This window comes from Trichosurus vulpecula, chromosome 9 (genome assembly GCF_011100635.1).
Source record: "Trichosurus vulpecula isolate mTriVul1 chromosome 9, mTriVul1.pri, whole genome shotgun sequence".
Lineage (NCBI taxonomy): Eukaryota > Metazoa > Chordata > Mammalia > Diprotodontia > Phalangeridae > Trichosurus > Trichosurus vulpecula.
Genome location: NC_050581.1, coordinates 131,686,824 through 131,708,287, shown reverse-complemented (window position 1 = coordinate 131,708,287; position 21,464 = coordinate 131,686,824). Strand labels below are relative to the sequence as shown.

Here is a 21,464-nt window from a genome sequence, read left to right as displayed (position 1 = left end):
TAATCAATGGATCCAGTCCACAAATGTGGTATGATCAACAGATTTCCACCTGTATAAAGCTACCCTGTAGGGCAGAGACACAGATTGATCTGTGTGAGGGAAAATACGCTGTGATGCCAGCCCTCTAACAAATCACTGAGCATAAATAATCTGTCTCAAATGTTTTCCCTGCAGGCTAATGTGGGAAAAAATAATTTGAAGATCTGCTGCCCACTGAAAGATTGGGGGTGGGTGACCGTGACTTGAATTGACTTGCACTGGAGGTAGAAGAAATCAAATATACTGGAGGGTCCTTGGTACTTTACTGCTATTTGTGGGCAGAAGTGGCTAGCAAACAGCAGGTGCTGCTATGCATATCTGCACTTGGCAGGTTTATTCATTAAATGTAATTATTCCTTTTATCAGGTCAGGCAGTCATTATATTTCAGCATTTTAGTATGCCAGAGTTTTATTCATTTATCAAATATTTATTTAAGAGAATTTTACCATACATGCAGGCTTTACATGAATTAGCAGCAAAGTAATTCATTTGCAAGGTTTATTCCTTCATCAGGAATGTATTAAAATAGGCTTCAGTGTATTCTGTTAAGTGTCTATCACATAGTATCCTATTTTCACTTTAATTTTCACATCACTACAAAAGGGGGAAGTGTTATTACTACTGCACAGCTTTAGTTCAGACTATATGTAATGTGTCTATTTAATTGGATAATTTCAGGATTCAGGGGCCTACTTGGCAAAGCAAAGTTTGCTCATTCTAGCACTTACACTTTCATTTAAGATAAATTCAGGGGCTAATTAGTGAATTGAGATAAAATACCTCAGGCATATTCTACATGACTTACCTTATTTTGGGAATCTACCTCTTTTCCACAGCCAACAAATCCTTTAGATCAGCCCCAAAACTTTGCTTTACAACACAGCTTGGTTACTAAATGGATTCTGGAGCTCCTGCTTTTTCATCTTTTTTTTTTTACGAACATCAGTATTTCCTCCCAATACACAGTAGGTAGGCTTGTATAAATGAGGGAACTCATGGCTGAATAGAAGACAAAACTGTATAGCTGAACTTAACTGTAGGGTAAAATACAAAACCTAGTGACATCATGCCTTGGCATGCCTCCTTCTGTGTCTTGCTTTCTTCAGGTTCCCTTTTGTGGCCATACACTGCTGTATAGATAGATATACATATAGCCACCTTTTCTGGGTGCCCTTTAGGTACAGCCATCTCTACAAATACAACATGACCTGGGAAAGACTCATAGGATCATGTATCTAACAGTGAAAGAGACCTCAGAGATCATCTGTTACAACCCCCTCTTTTTACAGAAGAAACTAAAACCTTGGGAGGTGGAGTACTTACCTAAAGTTAATAGCATATTCTGACCATTTAAACTCTATCCAACCCCTGGGATACTGATTCCATCCTATGTATTTTCATAAATGTTCATTCTTCTGCGAAAGACTAGCCAATTCTATTTTTCTCTCTATGAGAATGTACATTTTCATGATTTCTCTTAGGTTGTGAGGTGGATGGATATTAACTTTTTGGATAATTCGGAAAAAGTCAGTAACTTTCCCTTAAATGGTAGCACTAACTGAGGCATGGCTACATCACTGTGAAAATTCCAATGACCTCTCAAGGTAACCAAGGTCTAACTCCACAGATAAAAAAAAGTAGGGCTCTGATTACATATAGGAAGCTCCAGCATACAACCAATGACTACATTGGCTCCATTCATATTTTAACTCCCAGATTCAGCAGTGTTCATGATAGGAATCCAACCATTCTATTGGCACATTACTGCACTATTCAATCAATGTGACTAAATATTAGATACATGGCACAAATCAAACATTGAATGGTGTTTTGTTGGTTTAGTTTAATTTCTGTAGAACTCTAAGCTTTGCAAAGCACTGTACATGTTATCTCAATTACTTCTCATGACAACCATGTGAGGCAGGTGCTATTATTCTTATTTTACAGACGAAGAAACAGAGGCTAAAAATGATTAGGTGACTTTCCCAGGGTCACACAGTTGGTATACAAGGCAGTATTCGAATCCAAGTTTTCCTGACTCAGGTCTAGCACTCTCTCCACCATGCCACTTAGCTGCTCCTATTTCACTGTTTCTCATACTATGGTACCCTACTTTACACCTTAAGGGATTCCCAATCTCTTTGGGAGTGGAGAACATCCTAGGAATGCATGTACAATAATCATATCTACCTGAAATCAAGCAGAATTCTAATTTCAGCCTTTATCAGAGATGATAAGATCTAAAAGCTCTTTCTTTTGTATTACACTACTCATACAGCTAGCCATTCTCCTGTGGCAGTCATTGGCATTCTAGTCTTTTTTTTTATCAGTTATAGGTTAGAGATAGTGGAACTGAAACAACTTCATTCAAATTTCCATAAATTCTCATTTGGACCATTTTTCAAGGCCCATTTGTACCTTTTAAATGATGAACAAAATTCTCTTAGTATAAAATATCTCTAAAATTTTAAGCCTTATTAGGAAAGAACTGAAAATACACACATTGATCCTATGTTTACCATTTAATGTAATTTGCCAATGATTCTTACCCTCCTAAGTCATAAGAAGCAGATTCATTTAGGGCTACATAATATTAATTCAAAGCATACTTGAAACAGTTTCTTACATGTCAAGTTAGGCCCATGATAGGAAATGCATACTGTTTGCTGGCACTTAAATAACCAGTCTTTTTTCCTCTCTTTCCCCCTTAATTTGTAGTATGGATTTGACAGTTTTAGATACTCTCTTTAACTTTATTCTCAGGTAAGAAAGATATCTCTCTCTACATCATTTCAAAAAATTTGAGATGCTGCAAAACAAGTCAATCTGGAGCATGATCCCAACCCAGAAAAGAAACAAGTTTGTTCTATGCAGGTGACCCATGGGACCATTTCTAGACCCCTAAAGGAAAAACTATGTGGGGCCTTACCAGTGTGGCTTCTTTTGTGAACCATGAGCACATTGGGACCGATGCAAATGATCCCACAGATATCACATTTTAGCTTTCCGTTAGGAAGTCGAATGCCTCCAACTCCTGACAAAGCTTTGCTGCCTTGGCCATTGTGTGAACCATTCATTTTCTCTCCGGAGGCATCAAGCATTCGTAAATCCTCCGCACATTCTTCCCCATTCATTTCACAGGCACGCCCATTCTCTTCATCACTCTGAGTTTCTACTTTAACATTACTGGCTGAAAGAAATAATACAGGATGCCACTCAGTTTCATTGCAAAGGAACAACAAACAAGACGGTGGCAAAAAGACAATCAAATCAAAGTGGGTAACTTACTACATGCACAAAAGTGATTAAGTGATATACCAAGGAGAAAGCAACCATGGATGGGATGGCTTGTTCTGGGTAGGTAACTTCAATGGTATATGGGGCAATATGGAATGGAAGCCAGGCAGCTAGATACAAAACATTAATGGCTCATCACTGATGACTTGATTGCATTCCAAACTGATTCTATTGATAGGCATGGGTATGTTCATGTACAGTTCTCACTTTAAACATTTTCTCATCTATAAAGCATGCAAAAGCCACCACTGAATAGCAAATTGCTGCAATGCTGCTTTTTCCCTAGACCCTTACAAACATTATTAGATGGGGGAGGATGGTGAACAAACACGGCTACAAAAATATACCTATCTATACTCAGATACACGTGTCTGTGTATGTTAATTTCTGTATATATTCATTCTCCCAAATGAACTCTAAATTTCTCCCTTATTTATATTAATCTCATTTTCCTGAGAGCACCTGATAGAGATTAACATTCTAATTCCTCATCATTTACTATGAAATAAGTGAAGTTTGTGGAACAAAATGAACAAAATATTTTTCTGAATTATGAGCCAAATTTCTCCTTTGGATGGCTGAGGGAGTGATTATACTAGTCTATGAATGTCATAGAGCTCTACTCATTTCTCCAAGAAAGAACAGACTGTGGGAGGAGTTTGTATTAATGAAGACAAATTCATTATTGGCTCTGAGACTCGTTCCACCGTGTCACATAAACTATAATTTTCATTTCATTCACACATTTTGCCTTGTAAAGAGCACTGGAGAGATTTTATTTGCCCTCTCCTGAAGTACTGACTCATAACATACTACTAGAAATCATAACTACACAGAATAGATTGAGATAGTAATGCTCTTTGCCAGAGAAAATAACTGTTCTGTAACTGTGTATCTAGATCAAGGCTATTACAGCTTTTTAGACTGATGTTTTAAATATAATTTAACTAATTTAATCATCTGATGCCTCCACTAAAGTCTTAATCCCATGCCTCATCCTAGTGTGCACGTGCATATGACATGACCCTGAAGTGTCTGTTGGTGGTACAATTTCAGACAGACTCTACCAATATGGAAAAACTTTGAGTATGAGCCCAGCGGCAGGCTGCGTGCATATTATCTGAGAACCAGCTTGAGAGAGGGTCCTTAGGAATCAAGAGATGATGAATTTTCTTGACCACAGCAAGAAGTCGGGTCACTAAATGGTGTAAAGATTACAAACTGCATGGATGGAGACTACCTATGCCAATGAAATCCTGGAAGAAACTTTTGGATAGTCACTGAGAAACATCATTAATTAATTTGAGATACTGTCAAGCTAAATTCCCACAGCAGAGTTTCACATGCGGTTGAACATTTCTATGACTTTGGAATAGATCTGGTAAGCAACTGGTAGTGGAAAGCAAAGGTATACCACAAAGACACTGCCCTCTCTGCAGAAGACTCAGCTTCGGTTGAACTAGGCTCTACCACATTCTCTTTGGAAAAAAATCACTATAAAATATTATCAATAAATAACCTGGCTAGTTTATTAGATCCCCTAGGTACCCAGATATAAGGAAATGGTGTGGGGTCTTCTTTCCCTACCTTCCTTTCCACGCTCGTGCTATGGATAACTCAGACTCCTAGGGGTCCAGAGCCCATGGGCAACATTCTTACCTTTGGGCTGGCCTTTCGAAAGGCTGACTCAGACTGAGAATAAGCACCATGGACAAAATACCAAGTATTTTCCCCAATTTTATCAAGGGAGGCAGCCTTTCAAAAGAAAAAAAAATTGAAGATCCTCAATGTGACTGGAAAATGAAAGAAGATACTTTGGATGACAAGAGAGTAAATGTTACTGTTATTACATGAGAAAAAGAGAAAGGGGTAAAAATGTCCTACGTTTGTGGTTTAGCAAACAGTGGGTGGAGATTAGGGAATTCTGTGAGATATCTCTAAGATAGCTGTTGTAACATTAATACTTAACTGACACTTTGGGGGTAAATATAAATTTGGAAGGCCCTGTATTAGTTCGCTATGCTGCTTTGGGACATTAAGTATGCAGGGACATCTTAAATGAACACTAATTTAACTTGGAAAATTTTTAAAATTATGAGCTTCAGAGTGGTTCAGGAATGTAGTATGGCTTTCGAATGAATTCTGGGGGACAGTGATCTGAATAGCCATCATCCGAGAAGTTCTTAGTGGAGTAATAATGTATAAAATGATTGGCTATGCAGAAGTATAGGTTTTGTGGTTTTAGAATAAAGAAACTAATCCACAGAACATTTATAATATGTATTCCCCACTTTTCGCCATGATCATTACACCAAGGGGAGACTAGTCAGAGTGGAGTTTGTTTTTCTCTTCATAGAATTTAGAGCAATAAAGGCTTTTGGAGATTATTTAGTACAATCCCCTCAGTTTAAAGGAAAGGAAACTGAGGTCCAAAGAAGAGAAGTCATTTGCCTAATGCCAATTAAGTAGTAAATAATAATACCAGAATTTTAATCCAATATTATCTACCTCTAAGCCTTCCATTACACTACTTGTCTTAGTTAAAATGTGGATATTATTACCAGCATAAAAAGGTCAGTCTGCTTTTCTTTAGTATTAAGATATTCAACTGGTTTGCCATTTGGTTTAGTATGCCTCATAACTGGGGTTTTTGTTGATTCTCTTAAGACTTCCTGGATTACGACAGGAACGAATAACAGCACAGCTGCCATTTTCATGTGGTTGGGTAAGTGGGACAGGTTGCTTGACTAGGGAGATTGAGCAGAATGTCAAAAAGGAAATGGGAGAGAAACGTATGGGTTCTGAAGAATGAAATAGTGATAAAATATTACACATAGCAGAGCATCTGGGGATGTGACCTATGTAGGCCAGTGGATGATACATACGGAACTTCTTTGGGAGGAAGAAGGGTGGCCTAGTGAAAGGAAGAGATCTGCCAATCTTTTCTTTATTGTTCCTTGTCCGTAATAGCTGGAATAGAAAGACATTCACCAGGTATCCAGCCAAGAAAGTGGAATAGAAAGGAGAAGGAAATGTCTTTCAAAAGGAACATTTGTAAAGATGTAAGAGGGATGCATTAAAGGAGAATTAATGGGGGCTGTGAATCTTTAAAAAGTGGCAAAATGTGTGTGTGTGTGTGTGTGGTCTATCTGAGGAGGAATAAAATTGGAAGAGGGACATTGGGTTGTATTCTATCTTGGCCACCAGGAGGCATCCTCGGTACAGAAAAGCCTGGTTGCTGCCCACACCACCTGTAGGTGAGTGGGAGGGGATGAGGAAGTAACATTCAATCAGCCATAAGCATGGGTCATTCACACGAGCTTAGTGTCTGTGCCTAGAGAGTACCTGGATGAGCTGTGTTAAGTACACATTCATTTATATGCGTATACCTAGAGATGCATGCATACTGATACATTGAATATTTCAAAGTATTAAAAGTTTGGGAAATTAAATCACTCAGTAAAACTTTGTAAATTGTACAAGATAGCTACCCAATTAAAGTGGCATGAGTTGGTCACCATTCACAAAATAAAAAAAAAACATATGTATTAGAAAGGCATTTATAAAGACATCCACAAATATATGAGCACACATATATACATATACATGGAGAGCTAAGTATATATTATATACTAGATTTTATGAAAAGCTGTTCCTTATATATCTATGTATACACACAAACCACAACAAATGGTAAAGGATTGAATTAAATGTTACAATATGACTCAAACTAAGTAAAGTTTCTCAGACTTAATAAAATAGTACTATAAAATGTACTTTTGGTATTGCAGTTTTTGGGGTTTTTTAATACTAGTTATCAAACTATTTCTATAATAAGGCTCTCCTTTTCAGATCACATCAAACTTAGTATTGTAACTTTACAGTTTCATAATTTTAACTTGTTAAAGTTTCTTTATAACAGTAATACAATTCCAGCATGAAAAGCTGAAATGAGAGAGAAGCAAATAGGGCTGTGTAAAAATATTTAAAGTAATTTATTTAGGATAAACATGCTGCAAGGGATTAACTTTGACAGTTACATTTTTCCACCCTATTAAGAAAAGAATAGATTATTGTTAAGTAGTATGTTCAGAAATCTGCATAGATATCAGGCTTAAAAAAACCAACCAAACAAAAAACAAATCAACTCTATTACCACCTCGACACCGCCCCCCCCCCAAAAAAAAAACCAACAAAAAACCAAAACTGCCCCAGATAGCTTTAGCATAAGGTCAAATTTGGTACACTGGAGTGTCACTGACCCCTTCTGAAAGCAGTGCTATTTAGGCAATCCATTTCTCCTGTATCTATTCAAACTGCCTCTAGAGTGTTGCCTGGCCGGTCTTATTGTTAGTCTTTGTTACTGAACAGTATGGTTTCTCTACTTCAGTTCCAAAATGGTGACCAACTCAAGCCACTTTAACTAGGTAACCATCTTGTACAATTTACAAAAGGTTCAGTGAGTGATTTAATCTCCCAAACTTTTAATACTTGGAAATACTCATTCAAAGAAGGTTACAAAGATGTGTTTGTTAACAATTTTATCCCTTCCCATTCAACTGTTAATAATAAAAAGAAACGGAAATTAACATTTCTTTTCATTCAACAACATCAATTTGAGAATATTCAGCATGCACTTAGTAATTTAATACATGGCACATTGTTTCATGCAGAAAGATGATGTCAGTGATGTATAGTGATGATGTCAGCTCAACTCAAAGGCTATCCTTGGGTGCATTAATTAACATTACTGAAGTGAGCATAGGGCTCCATTTTTTTATGTCTGCCATAAAAATTAAAATAACCTCTTTATTTTTTTTGGGCAAAAACAGTTCTCAGTGTCTGCCTGTGAAAGAAACTGTGCACACGGCATTACGATTCTAATGATACTCCTTATTGGCCAATAACATTAATAAGAGAAGTGTTTTATATTACTAATAGAACTGCCACTACTGTACTCCTGCTACCATGGTTCAAATCCTGGGTTTGTTGCTTGCTATCTGTGTGACCCTGAACAAGCCACTTAACCTCTGTGGGTTTTTTCATCTGTAAAATGAAAAGGTAAGGCCAGATGACCTCTGGGATCTTTTTGAGCCCCAAATCTATGTTCCTGCCCTTCTAAAATATATCATCACTATGTGATATGCCATCCAAACATTCAAGAATACAATTTACAGATTTTACTTTAAAAATACTAAAATCATTGAAAAAAAAGCTTTTCCATATTTCTAAGATGCTTATATTCAAGGAACTTGATGGTTAGATGATTTACCTATACAATGTCTTTTTTGGGGGTGTGATATATATGTGGTACATATATATATATCTTTATCATACATATATGCACATAGATATAAATATAAATATATATCTACATAAAAACTACACACACGAACACAGAGCATGCAACATGCAGCAGTTTCCTTGGAAGTAACATGGCAGTCAAATGAATCACAAAGCCATATTATTTGCAATAACTGAAACAAATTTTGGGGAAAAATGGCCACCTTAAATGATACATATGATTGTGATAATAAGCTGAAGTGGAGAGTTATCACAATTATCTGGACAATTCAAGATCACCAAATTTTTTTTTGAGGAAAAGGAGCTTTTTCTAAATGCTTGAATCATCCCAATTATCTTTTGAATATGGATTAAATTCACTAGATAATTACTCCACTCTCCATTTCACTTTTCCTATAGTCTTACTGTATGATTAAATGTAAAATGTTCATCAATGCTAAGTATTAACTGTTTCTGAAAACATATGGATTCATAAGGATGAAAATTTGAAACTTTTTATAGTGATTTAAAATATTCATAAGAGATATACTTCAAATATTGTTTGCCAATCAAATATTAAATGGCATATGCCATTGGGTTCTTAAAAATGTGTAACACTGAATACCAAGCACTGGAATGAACAACACCAAGAAAAAAGATGGATTCAATGTCAGTGGGTTGTCATTTTCTAGAAGCAAATTGTATACTTACGAGAATAAGATTTTGGAATTAATGCGTGAAAATCCCTAAAGCCTTCAGCCCCATATGTAACTGCAATAAAGAAGGCAAACAGGAAGCTGGGTTGTGATATTGCTAGAGAAATATAGTAAAAGTCAAAAAAGATGACATGACATTATCAATTGAAAACCACTCCTTACCTAACCACATGGCATACCACTGCCATCATACAAGGAAGATGGAAAAGATATCATCAACATAAACATTTAGGATGGCAATTTGCTCTTCTTAGGGTTCTGACACAAGGAAGTTCTCTTAAAGTTTCTATACTCCATGGATAACTGAAGGATCTATGGTGAATGCTGTAAAGATCCTTCTATCAGCAAAAATCATAGATCACCATCTGGCTAAGATAAGTCCTAGGGAGTTGCCTGTGGTACAGAGAGGTTGAGTAACTTGCCTAATGTCTTCCTGATTTCAAGCCCAGAATACTATCCACTGTGCCACATGGTTTCTCTTCTGTAAGGGTGAGAAAATAACCACCCTGACTCAGTTTTCCCACTTATGTAATGGGAGTATGTGGTAATACGGTGACAAGTAATGAGAACAAGGACAAAGATGTTTTTGAAGAGGATCTATACCAGAGGTTCTTAACCTGGAGTTTGTGAAGTTGTTTTTTAAGAAACAGCACATTAAATCAATCATTGCTAATATAACTAATGTTAATGTAACTAATAATACTATTGTTAATCATATTAATATTTAACGTATCATTCAATATAATTAATTTCCTTTGTACTTCTGTGCATTTTATTTCATGAATTTAAAAACATTATTTTGAAGAGCCCATAGGCTTCACCAGACTGCCAAGGATCCATGACAAAAAAAGTTTAAAAATCTTTCATCTACAAAAATATTCAAAGTAGCATAAAATTACCATATCCAATAAAAGTTTAACTATATGGTCATGAGATTATTTGCTAGAAATGATTTTATGTTAAAGCTAATCCTCAGGTGCAAACTACAGATCCTAAAGGCACACATTTGATTTATCAAGAAGTCAAGTCAAATAGGTGCAGCCTTCAATAGTGTGGAAAATGTCTAAGTTTACTGCTAAGTGAAATGCTGACCATTCTGAGTGGATAAGGTGTGTAACAGAACTGAACAAGATGCCCCAATACACCTTTTACTTATTAAGGACATGAGTTTCAGTCATGCTATCCATGATCTCAAGGAAATGTTTTTCACTGCAGTCCATAGCACTGAACAGACAAGATAATATTATAACACATTATGAGATGTGAAATTCAGAAAAGCATTTTCAAAAAATTCATTTAAGGGCCCAAGTTTTTGTCAAATTAATGGGGGGGGCACTTTTAAACATGGAAATCATTGAAAAGATAAAATACTGGAAGTCACAGGAGGGGTTAGAAGTAGGCAAGGTAACTGGCTAGCTAAGGTGAAAAAAGGGACATTTAAAATATTACTAATTTTGTAAATTAGTTAATATTTGTAAATTCACAAAATTTTAAAGCCAAAATGGCAGAGTTTATTTTGTTCTAAGTCATGTTACATATATAATACTGAAGATAGGTAGTAAAATCATGGAAGGTGTACTTTTCAGACCTCACTGAGCATACACAAATACCTACCCTTGACTCTATGAGGTTAATAAAAAACAAAATATGGCAATACTGATTAAATTGATCATTTACACTACAGAAATTGCTGGCAGGAATAGTGTCATTTGGATCCAAATCACATGATGGTTTCTGAGTTCAAAAGACGAAGAAATGCTATATTCTCCCCAATGCTTGATTAGGGTTATTTATAATAACCAGAAATTGCAAAAATTCACTTTATTCCACTCCATTATGTACAAGATCCAGCAGTAAGTAGCTACCATGCATATTGCTGGTAAATATGCAAATTCTAAGGCTATACATAATAACCAGATTATATTCAGTATACTAAAGATTTTCCTAGTACATAAGCAACTCCCTTTGAATAGGAAGGTAGCATTTGACACTTTATTTTTCTCTTTCCTGCTGCCTAGATGCCACTGACAAGCATAAGTCAATGAAGCTACACACATACTCTCAGACACACAAAAGCATGACAAACTTGACAATGAAACTAATACTAAAGAAGGATTTGAAATAAGTAGTAATTCACATTGACTGGCACCACCTCCATCCCAAATAACTTCGTATATAGTCATCTGGGTACATGCTGCATCCCTACAGCAGATTATAAACTTCATGAAGTCAGAGATTCATCTTTATATCCCCAGCATCTATGGTAACATATCTCTGGCTGGAAAGGACTTCAGAGGCCACCTAGTTCAACCTCTTTTGCTTTACAGATGATAAAACTGAGGCCCGAAGAATCAGTAAGCAATAAAAATATCTAACATTTATATAGAGCCTACTATGTGTCGGGTACTCTGATAGATGTTTTACAAATAGTATCTCATTTGATCCTCACCTACCTTGCAGGTTATTATCATTATTCCCATTTTACAGTTAAGGAAACTGAGGCAGTCTTGCCCAGAATCACAAAGATATTAAGTGTCTGAGACTGAAGCTGAACTCAGGTCTTCCTGATTCCAGGCTCAGTGCTCTGTCCACTGCACTACCTAGATGTTCCTTAGTGATTTGACCAAGATTATATGGGTCATGGGCATTGGTGGCAATATTTGAACTCCTAACTCTCTGACTTCTCAACCAGTGCTATTTCTGCTTAGTAAGCAGGTACTTAATGAATTCTTATTGAATCGAACTGACTGCATCCACATTGTCTGTTCTGTTTTCAAGCGGCCAATAGGAAAACTCCTGAACAGTGAGTGTATCTGTTTGAATCCCTCAGCAAAAGAAACATTCTCCCAATTTATTAGTGTTACTTGCTACAATACGACAATGTCTACACTTTAGTTTCTAGTATAACTGACTGATTTTCTTATAATAAGAGGTCTTTTTAGTGTCTCCTGAAAAGCAACAATCACAATTCTTCACATTACTTCTGGTGGGATTTTTTTTTCAGGGCTAGCCTGGAGTAAGTGGGGTAGCTGGCTATAGTACCTTTTGCTCCCCCATACAAGGAAGGCAGAAAAAGGGGGATGAACACTAAGATAGGCCAAGGTCCTTGCTCTAGAGGCAGGAGCTGTGAGGCTGACACGAGGAGTGGGGAGACAGTTTATTCTTAGTGACTCTCTTTGAGTCACTAATTAAAAAAAATTTTCTTCATGTAGTTCTAAACTTCTCAAACCTATTTTTGGAAGATGGTATAGACCTAAGAAGTCAACACTTTAAACTGAAATTTAGCTTTCTAAATTTACGGAAATTTGCTGTTCTAAATTAAACTAACTTCCATTGGTTTGGAAGAATGCTCTTTATTCCTAGAAATCATTAACCAAGAGTTTGTAATCATTTTCTCAGGTCATTTCATAATTCACCTAATCAAACTGAGTAGAAGACTGAAAAGGAGAAATTAAAACATGTTAGTAATGTCAACAAGTCAACAAGCATTTATGAAGCACGTACTCTGTGCCAGGCACTGAGTTAAGTACTGGGTGACACAAAAGGGGAATACTATGCCTTCTTTTTCAGTGTATACTTAGTTGCATGTACAATTATAGGATTTTAATACCCACTGTCATTTCGAATAGAGGCGATCCTCTGAAAACTAAGAAATAATTATATTCCGCATCCAAGTTGAAAGGTGGCTTATGATATTCTCTGGGGGAGGTAAAAACATTTAGACTTAAGTTCAGACTAAAACTGGAATGTACTTGTATACATCTTTTTACAATTATGTTCGCCTTTCAGACTGATTCAGGTCATTATTCTCATATTAACTATGTTAAATATGATTTGAAGTGACTTTTACAGATTCTATATATCTGGTCTTTAATAGGTTCATTTCCTAAAACTGCCACATTGTGATTAAGCTAAGAAAATAGCCATTAAGCTAGGAAAGTAGACGCCTGGGAAAGTGATGGGAAGATATTTTACATGAGCGAATTCATATGCTAAAATATTTACGTTAGAATCAATTCAATCTCATCTCTAACACTACCTATGTGCCTTTAGGCAAGCCATTAACATCTCTGTGCCTCAGTTTCCTAACCTGTAAAATAATGAGGCTTGATAAGATGGCCTCTGAGGTCCCTTCAATATCTAGATCTACGATCCTACGGGAGATTCAACAAATATTCCTTACATTTCTACTACATATCAATGACACTGTGCTAATTTCTGGGGAATAAAGGCAAAAGTGAAACAACCCTTTCCTTCAAAGAGGTTATAGTCTATTGGCAGGATAAGACATGTATGCAAGTGAAGTAAATACTAAGTATATGCAAAGTGATACAAAGTGACTTCAAGAGGAATTAGAGCAATACCTTGAATAGGTCATCTATAATTTTTTAGCAAGAAAGTCTGCCTCTGAATGACTAACCAAATGGAGCCCCGTGACCAAGCCTCACTTAGCTTAAACTCATCACCAAGATGACCTCAGCATGATGAATATTTTGGGTACAACAATGCATCAGCTCTCTCTACTAAAGCATAGGAGATCGTGACCTGCTTTGGTGAAGGGAATGCCCCCACCGATGAAATAGCATAGGTCCTTGAAGTGCTGATGTTATGGACTGTAGATCAAACTTAGAAATCATTTTTCTTGTGAACATTTGCCCTCAAAATTCTGTCCCTTAAGAAGGCAAAGGGCTTATTGTATCCCTCTTGTAGAAGGGGCAAACAACTGATAAGATCTTACTCTCATTCTCATTTCTTGGTTCTCCAGTATCTTCCAACCTTCCCTCTTCAAGGACTCCCTTCAGTCCTTGTTCTTACATTTCTCCTCTGCTATTGTAGACATAGAACTGGAATGGACCTCTGAAGACATCTAGTCCAATCCCCTCCTGAAACTGCAACCCGGGGACTAAATAATTTGCCCAAGGTGACACAGGAGATAAGGATAAGGAGAATTTAAACCCTGTTCCACTGACTCCAGAACCCCTATATACTCTTTGCATTGTGCTATACTCTCACATCAAGTGCACATGTCTCCCCCATTTTGAAACAACTTTCACTTGATCTTGCTTCCCTCTTTGACTATTCTTCCACTTTATTCTTCCACTTCCTTTTTTACTACTAAATTTCTTAAGAGAGTGGTCTATGCCTGTTATCTCTATTTCCTCCCCATTTATTCCCTCCAAACCTCACTATGATCTAGCTCCTCTTTCTACTTACTCCTCAGCAAGCTTAAAAGTCACCAATAACCTCTTTAATAACCAATCATCCCTTAGTGAGATAAAGTTCCTTCTTATATTGAATTTAAATCTGGTTCCCTTTAACTCCCTGACACTGATCCTAATTCTATTCTCTCCTATATTACAGGGTATTTAAAATGTGAAGATATCTTCGCCAACAAAATGTCATGTACCAGGTGTGGTTGTAAGCACCTGTAATTGGGTGGGTAAGGCTAGTAGTTTGCTTGAGCTCAGGAGTTCTGAGTAGCACTAGGGTTGTCTGTCATTAAGTCAATCCCTGCACCAATATGAGTAGGCCCCCTGAGTGGAGGTGGGGGAGAACATCAGTCAGCTTAAGGAGGGGCAAAATGACTCTGCAGGTCAAAGCTTCCAGGCTGATCAGTAGCGCAACTAGGCCTATGAGTGGATGCTGTACTTCTAGCCTGGGAAATATAAGGAGAGAAAGAAAAAGAAAGGAAGGAAGGAAAGAAGGAAGGAAGGAAAAAAAGAAAGGAAGAAAGAAAGAAAGAAAGAAAGAAAGAAAGAAAGAAAGAAAGAAAGAAAGAAAGAAAGGAGAAAAATCATGCCAGAATAAGCTTTTTTGGGGGATTCTAGGGACATACCTAGACTTGAGTAAGGCTTATGAAAAAGTCTCTCACAGTATCTTCAAGAATAAAATAGAGCTATATCAGTTAAATGATGGATTTGAAATTGGATGAATGGCATAAACCAAAGAATAGACTGATGTCTACGAGGAGTGATATAGCTAGCAGAGTACTCCCATGGATCAACATTTTTATCAATAACTTAGACAGAGACACTGATGTTATGCTTATCAAATTTATAGAAGACAATGTTTCAGAGGGATAGCTATACACTGGACAACAGAAGTGGGATCCAAAAAGATTTCAATAGGTTATTATGATGAGCAAAATCTAATTACGTGAACTGCAACACATCTGCGTTCAAATGCATCAACTGTATAAACACAGAGTCAGGGACATATGTCCAGACAACAGCTGATATGAAAAAGATCTGGAGGTTTTAGCGAAGCGCAGGCTCACTGTGAATCAGCAACACGTTGTAGCATCCAAATAAACAGATGCAATCTTAGGGTGTACATTACCCCAAACAAGGGAAGTTATAGTTTTGCCCTGATGAGGGGAATGTGTTATTTCTTGGTGTTATATTTTAAAAAGGATATTGTCAAGCTGGGAAGAGGCTTGAAATTATTTAATGGGATTGCCTGAAGAACTTGGGGAAGTTTAGCAGGGGTGAAGAGGAAGATTGCTGTCTTGTGAAATATTTGTATTATGTCAGGCCATAGAAGGCAAAACTAAGAGCAGTGAGAAGTTGCAGAGATGCAAATTTTTGCTGTTCATAAAGAAAACCACTCCCTTGATCAATAAGAGCTCTCTAAAAGTGTAATAAACTGCTTTAGGAGTTAGTGAGTTCCCTATTGATGGAAGTCACCAAAGTAGAAGATGGATGATCACTTCCTGGGAATTTCTATTTGAGTATGGATTCGATTAGAGGGGAAGCAGTATGGTACCAAGGAAAGTGCATTGCTTTGGCACTTTCTATTTTGAGCAAGTTACTTAACCTCTTTGGGCCTCAGTTTCTGAACTTGTAAATGAGGGATTTGGACTAGAAAGTAACCATGTCCTTCCAAGTCATAAGATACAAAAAATTTGCTATCTTTCCTAGTTTGAGAGCATTCACTAATTTCATATATGCATACATACACACACATGATTTGTTTTATCCAAATCAACGATCAATATGTTGAACAGAACAAGGACAAAAGACCAGAGATCTTAAGCATAGGGCTTCCTTCCTCTGATTGCCTTCAATCAACACTCATCTACTCATTCTAGCACCTACGCATTCACCTTACTATTATGCAGTCCACATTTCTTCACCTGGTCTGCATTACTGTAAGAGACTTCGTCAAATACTTTGATGAAACCACGATATACTAAAAGGAAATGAAGTTAGCTTGGTATTTTTCCCCACACTGTCTTTTTAGCTTGCCTACTTTTTTAAATGCTTGTAAATAATCCATCTATATCCATATAGTTCTGTGGCTGGAAAGAACTCTTCCATCCTCTAATCTAGTTCAATCCCCTCATTTTGTAGTTGAGGAAAATTAAACAGCAAATGTCAAAGGGGGGGGGGATTTGAACACACATCCTCTGATCTTAGAGCCACTGTGCTTTCCACTGTACAATGCTGCCCCCTACTTCTATTTTTCAGGGATCAATTTCAAGGTCATCTTTCTACAATCTACACAATCTTCCTTCACTTCACTTTTAGTCAAAGCAGCTTCTTTTTTCATCTCCAGTCTTACAGCAACTTTTTTGTTCTGCACTCTTTCTCAAAGTTTCAAAGTTAGTGATCCTATGTGATCATGGGCAAATTACCTAATACTTAACCTTTCTGGGGTTCAGTTTCCTGATCCCTAAAATAAGGTGGGATTAGACAACATCCTCTAAAGTTCCTTCCAACTCTAAATCGATATTTGATTCCTCTGAGCAGTCCAGCAATCAGATCTGTTAATTCTTTAGGTACCTTGGATTATGCTTAATCTAGGTGAGAAGACAAGGCAACATTTAGAGATGCCAGAGAGCACTTTATAAGCTCTTCATCCACATTTGGTCTCGATTACCTCATTATCTGTTCTACCCTTTCTCATCTGAAGATCATCTTTGTTGACAGAAAAGTTAGAAATAGAAGGTGAGAAAAAGGAGTTTTTCTTCCTCTGCTGTCCATTAACACTAAACCCTATCAGCTAAGCCAATCATTTTCTTGCCTTCTTGGCCTAAAATAGCTTTAAAAGCCCCTTTTACTGTCCTTAGAATTTTCCTCAAGTCTGAGCTCATTCTGTCATTCAACATTCTTGACAATATTCTTCTATGTCCCTGCCGTCCTTGGGAATTATTTCTTGGTTACTCTAGGTATGAACTTTGTGCCTCTATGTTCATCAGAGAACTCTCTACTGCTCTGTCAATCGATAGATCTCAAATGTTCATTTCTACTCCTGTCCTCTTAGTCAAGTTTCAGCCTGTATCTTTAGCCATATAATGGATTTTTCACTTGGATATGTTTCTAGTCTCTGAAAAATCAGCAAATCCAAAATGAAAATCACGATTTCCTGAAACTCTCACCATGCCAAACTGGCTTCCTCTTCTAACTTTCCACAATGTCATCACTATTCTTTTTTTCGAGGGGGGAAGGCAGGGCAATTGGGGTTAAGTGACTTGCCCAAGGTCACACAGCTAGTAAGTGTGTCAAGTGTCTGAGGCCGGGTTTGAACTCAGGTCCCTCTGACTTCAGGGCTGGTGCTCTACTCACTGTGCTACCTAGCTGTCCCTATCACCATTCTTAAAGTCATCTTTGACTCACCTCACTACTTTACCCTCATAATCAATCACCAAATTTGTCAGTTCTTCCTTTGGAGCAAAAGAGGATAAGTTTCATCCTTCTTTCATATGACAACCCTTCGAATATTCAAAGGCAGCAACTCTGCCCTTAAATTTCTTTTATATTCTTCCTTTTCTGCCCCTAAGTGTCCACCACAGTGCTGAGTACTGAGCAGAGTTTTAAGGTTGCATTGAATTAAATGGTAATCCCAGACTTTGGTCTCTATCAGCCCAGGCTCTAATAAATGGGTTCCAAGGCTGCTCTATTCCCATCAGCGTTCCTTTTATTGAAATGATTTTCAGCTTTGTATATACCCAGTTCAGGCCAAGAAAGAATAAGTACAACAGGAATGGTAGAGCAGGTCAAAGCAGAAATTCCTCTGCCACAGAATCATCAACTTTTAGAGAAGAATTTGAATTAATCTAGTCCAATGCCCTACAGGAATCCCTTTGATAAAATCCTTGATATCCAGCCTTGGTGCCTGGGCACTTAGACTGTGTTTGGCATTCCACACTCTTTAGGAATGCTTCCTCCTAAAAGACTGCAATCTTCCTTTTTATGCCCTTTCTTCCATCTCTTTCCACTGCCACTAACTAGTGGAGATGGTTGCATTTTTCCTTAGTCAGGGTCATGCACCCCTCAATTACTTCCATGATTTCTTACCATTTTGTTTGACTGAAAAATAAGATGGACTGGTCATGTGGTAAGGATGAGATTTAAGACACAGACAGCCCAAGTGTGTACAGGCATTCTAGAAAAGTCAGAAGAAAGTGAAGAGCATCTCCATCTAGCTATAGGGGTGAGGAACCTATGGCCTCAAGGCCACATATGGCCCTCTAGGTCCTCAAGTGAGGCCCTTTGACTGAATCCAAACTGCACAGAACAAATATACTTACTAAAAGGATTTGTTACATAAAACTTGGACTCAGTCAAAAGGCTATACCCAAGGACTTAGCAGGCCACAGGTTCCCCATCCCTGATAGCATGTTGCCATCCCATGTGGCAAACTTATGGAGGACATGGATAAGAGTTACACAGGATGGGCAGAAGTGGATAAATCGAGGTCTGTATCACTGGAGGGCACAACCAAATCAATAAGATCTCAGATCTATGTGATGATTTTGAAAACTCCAATCACCCAAAATATTCTGGTAAAAGATTGGCTATCTAGATGTGAATAAACCCTGCATGGAAAAATCAGATCTGCTTGTTGAGCCTTGGTTTTGGGGATACTAAGAACCTTTTATATACTTATTATAGGTATTTATTTTTTATATTATTAATATACTTATTATGTGACCTTGCGTAAATCACTAATTTTCCCTGGGCCTCTGTTTGCTCATCTATAAAATAAAATGAGGACTTTGCTTTTGATAGCCTCTGAGGTCACTTCCAGATACACATATACACACGTATATACACACATATACATTTATATACATATATGTATAAATACATACACACATATACACACATATGTGTGTGTCTATAACTCATGTATAGGTATATGTATTACAATCCTTTGACCACCCATTTGTCAGCTTTAGATGGGACAAAATCTTATTTGTGGCAAAGCATTTATTTAACCCTTTGCAAAGCACTATTTTTTGAACTGCTATTACTTTAGTGTCAACTGCCAGCATATGCTTGCTGGGATACTCCTTGTTGCAATCCACCATTGTACACCAGTGAGGAAAAAAGGTCATGGAAATACCCATTGCTTTACAACTTAAGTAACCTTCTGTCAGCATACCACCCAGTTAGTGCTAATGTTCTGGAAATGTTTTCCTGAAAGAGGTCCCATAATAATGGCATAGATTACCCTGACTTTTGTGTCTAAAAGATAAGGAGATCTCCAGAATGCTACAGGCTTACCTTCATTTCTTTCAACTTAATCACCCTGCTGCCCACCACTAATGCTGAGCTATGGACAACATGGCTCCCTGGGTGGGTTGGAGAGCAAGAGAGAGATGATGAACTAAAGGTTAATTGTGATAAATCACAGGACTAAGAGTAGGGAAGGCTATTAATGATCATCTAATACAACCGCTTCACTTTACAGATGAGAAAAATGAGGTTGTATGAAATGAACTGACTTGCCCAAGAAACAGGGCAGCGAGTGACAAAGCCAGGATTATGAGCCCAGTTTCCACGTCTCATACTTAGCATTCCTTCCATTATATTAAGCTGTCTCTCACTTGGGAGCTGCTTAGGATTCCTTTCTGAAGTTAATATAATGACATTTTATCAGTTTCAGGAATCTACCTTATACCAGGTGTGAAGAGGCAAAAAGTGGTGGGCTTGCCTGTCACTTTCTGTTCCTAACATTGGAGAAGTATCAAGGAAGTCAACAAACCAGAATGCATTTGGGTCAGGATGAGACTGCAAAAAGTACAGGGGGATTTATTGTGGCTTGCAATGTTGCATTTTTACTTTAATTTTCAATAACTATTGCATATAATACTGCAAGGGACTGATACCTTCAAAAGCTCTAGGTACAATTTGTGAAAGACTGTCCGATCTGAAATAACCTCTGGCTTTCTCTTATGTTCCATCATCCTCCAAACCCCATCTTCCATTAGTTAAACCCTTGAATTATTTGTGCTGTAATAAATCTGTTGACTGACTCAGTATTATATACTTGTGTGTGCATATATACACACATACACATATACATACATATATGCAGGCATATGTGTATGTGTACATGTGTGTGTATGTGTGTATACATTCACATGTACAACATTTCCTAAGCAGTTCAAAAGACAATACGGAAATAAAGGTTTTAGTGAAATCAAGTAAGAGTTATTTGATTTTGTTAGGATGACAGAATAAAGACCTATATGTATACATATATCTCACTAAATTTTTATGGGTATAATGTACACATGTAAAGACAGGAGATGACATGTTGTAACCTGGTGATTGTAAAACAGTTATTTTATGTAATGATAATAATGATGGTGGTGATGATGATGATGTAATCTCATATTTAGCTTTTAAAATAAATAGATCTCAGATTTTCTAGCCTATTTTTGTAACTCTAAAACACGTTTGATATTTATACTCCATTTACTGAAAGGGTAAAATAAATTCAGGGATTTGCAATAACCAAATTGTCCAATATTTTAAATTTTAAATGTGAGCATTTGCACCTTGGAAATTTGCACATACTACAAACTGGGGCTTGATTTATTGTTTTACTAATTTGGTAGGACTAGATGATTTCAAGGTCTCTAAATCTATGATCTCGTAACTAAGAATTTCATGGTCAGTGTTGGCTGGACCAACAAAGTATCCTTCCCACCTTACCCTTGAACCATCCCTGCCCTTTGAAGTGGAATAATATAAAACGTTCTAAAAGATGGCCAGACTAGGTTTTCCTTTTTTTTAAGGTAACACAGTGGGATATAGTGCTTGGCTTGGAATCAGGAAGACCTGATTCAAATCCTGCCTCACATGATCTCTAGCTGCAATGACACTGGATGAATC

At 37.1% G+C, this 21,464-nt stretch overlaps 1 protein-coding gene across 14 annotated transcripts in view; it reads right to left on the bottom strand.

Annotated features, from left to right (window-relative positions):
* IKZF1 (IKAROS family zinc finger 1) overlaps positions 1 to 21,464 on the bottom strand; it is a 134,975-nt gene that overhangs the window by 27,820 nt on the left and 85,691 nt on the right. For 6 of the 14 annotated variants that reach the window (XM_036738416.1, XM_036738417.1, XM_036738421.1 and 3 more), the window contains exons 4-5: positions 9,332 to 9,391; positions 2,970 to 3,230 (exon numbers count right to left, since the gene is read on the bottom strand). The exons of 4 other annotated variants lie outside the window; for them this stretch is intronic. In XM_036738416.1, the coding sequence (XP_036594311.1) occupies positions 2,970 to 3,230; positions 9,332 to 9,391 (321 nt within the window). The remainder of the gene's footprint in view (positions 1 to 2,969; positions 3,231 to 9,331; positions 9,392 to 21,464) is intronic. 4 more of the 14 variants (XM_036738418.1, XM_036738419.1, XM_036738424.1 and 1 more) reach the window with 1 other exon arrangement.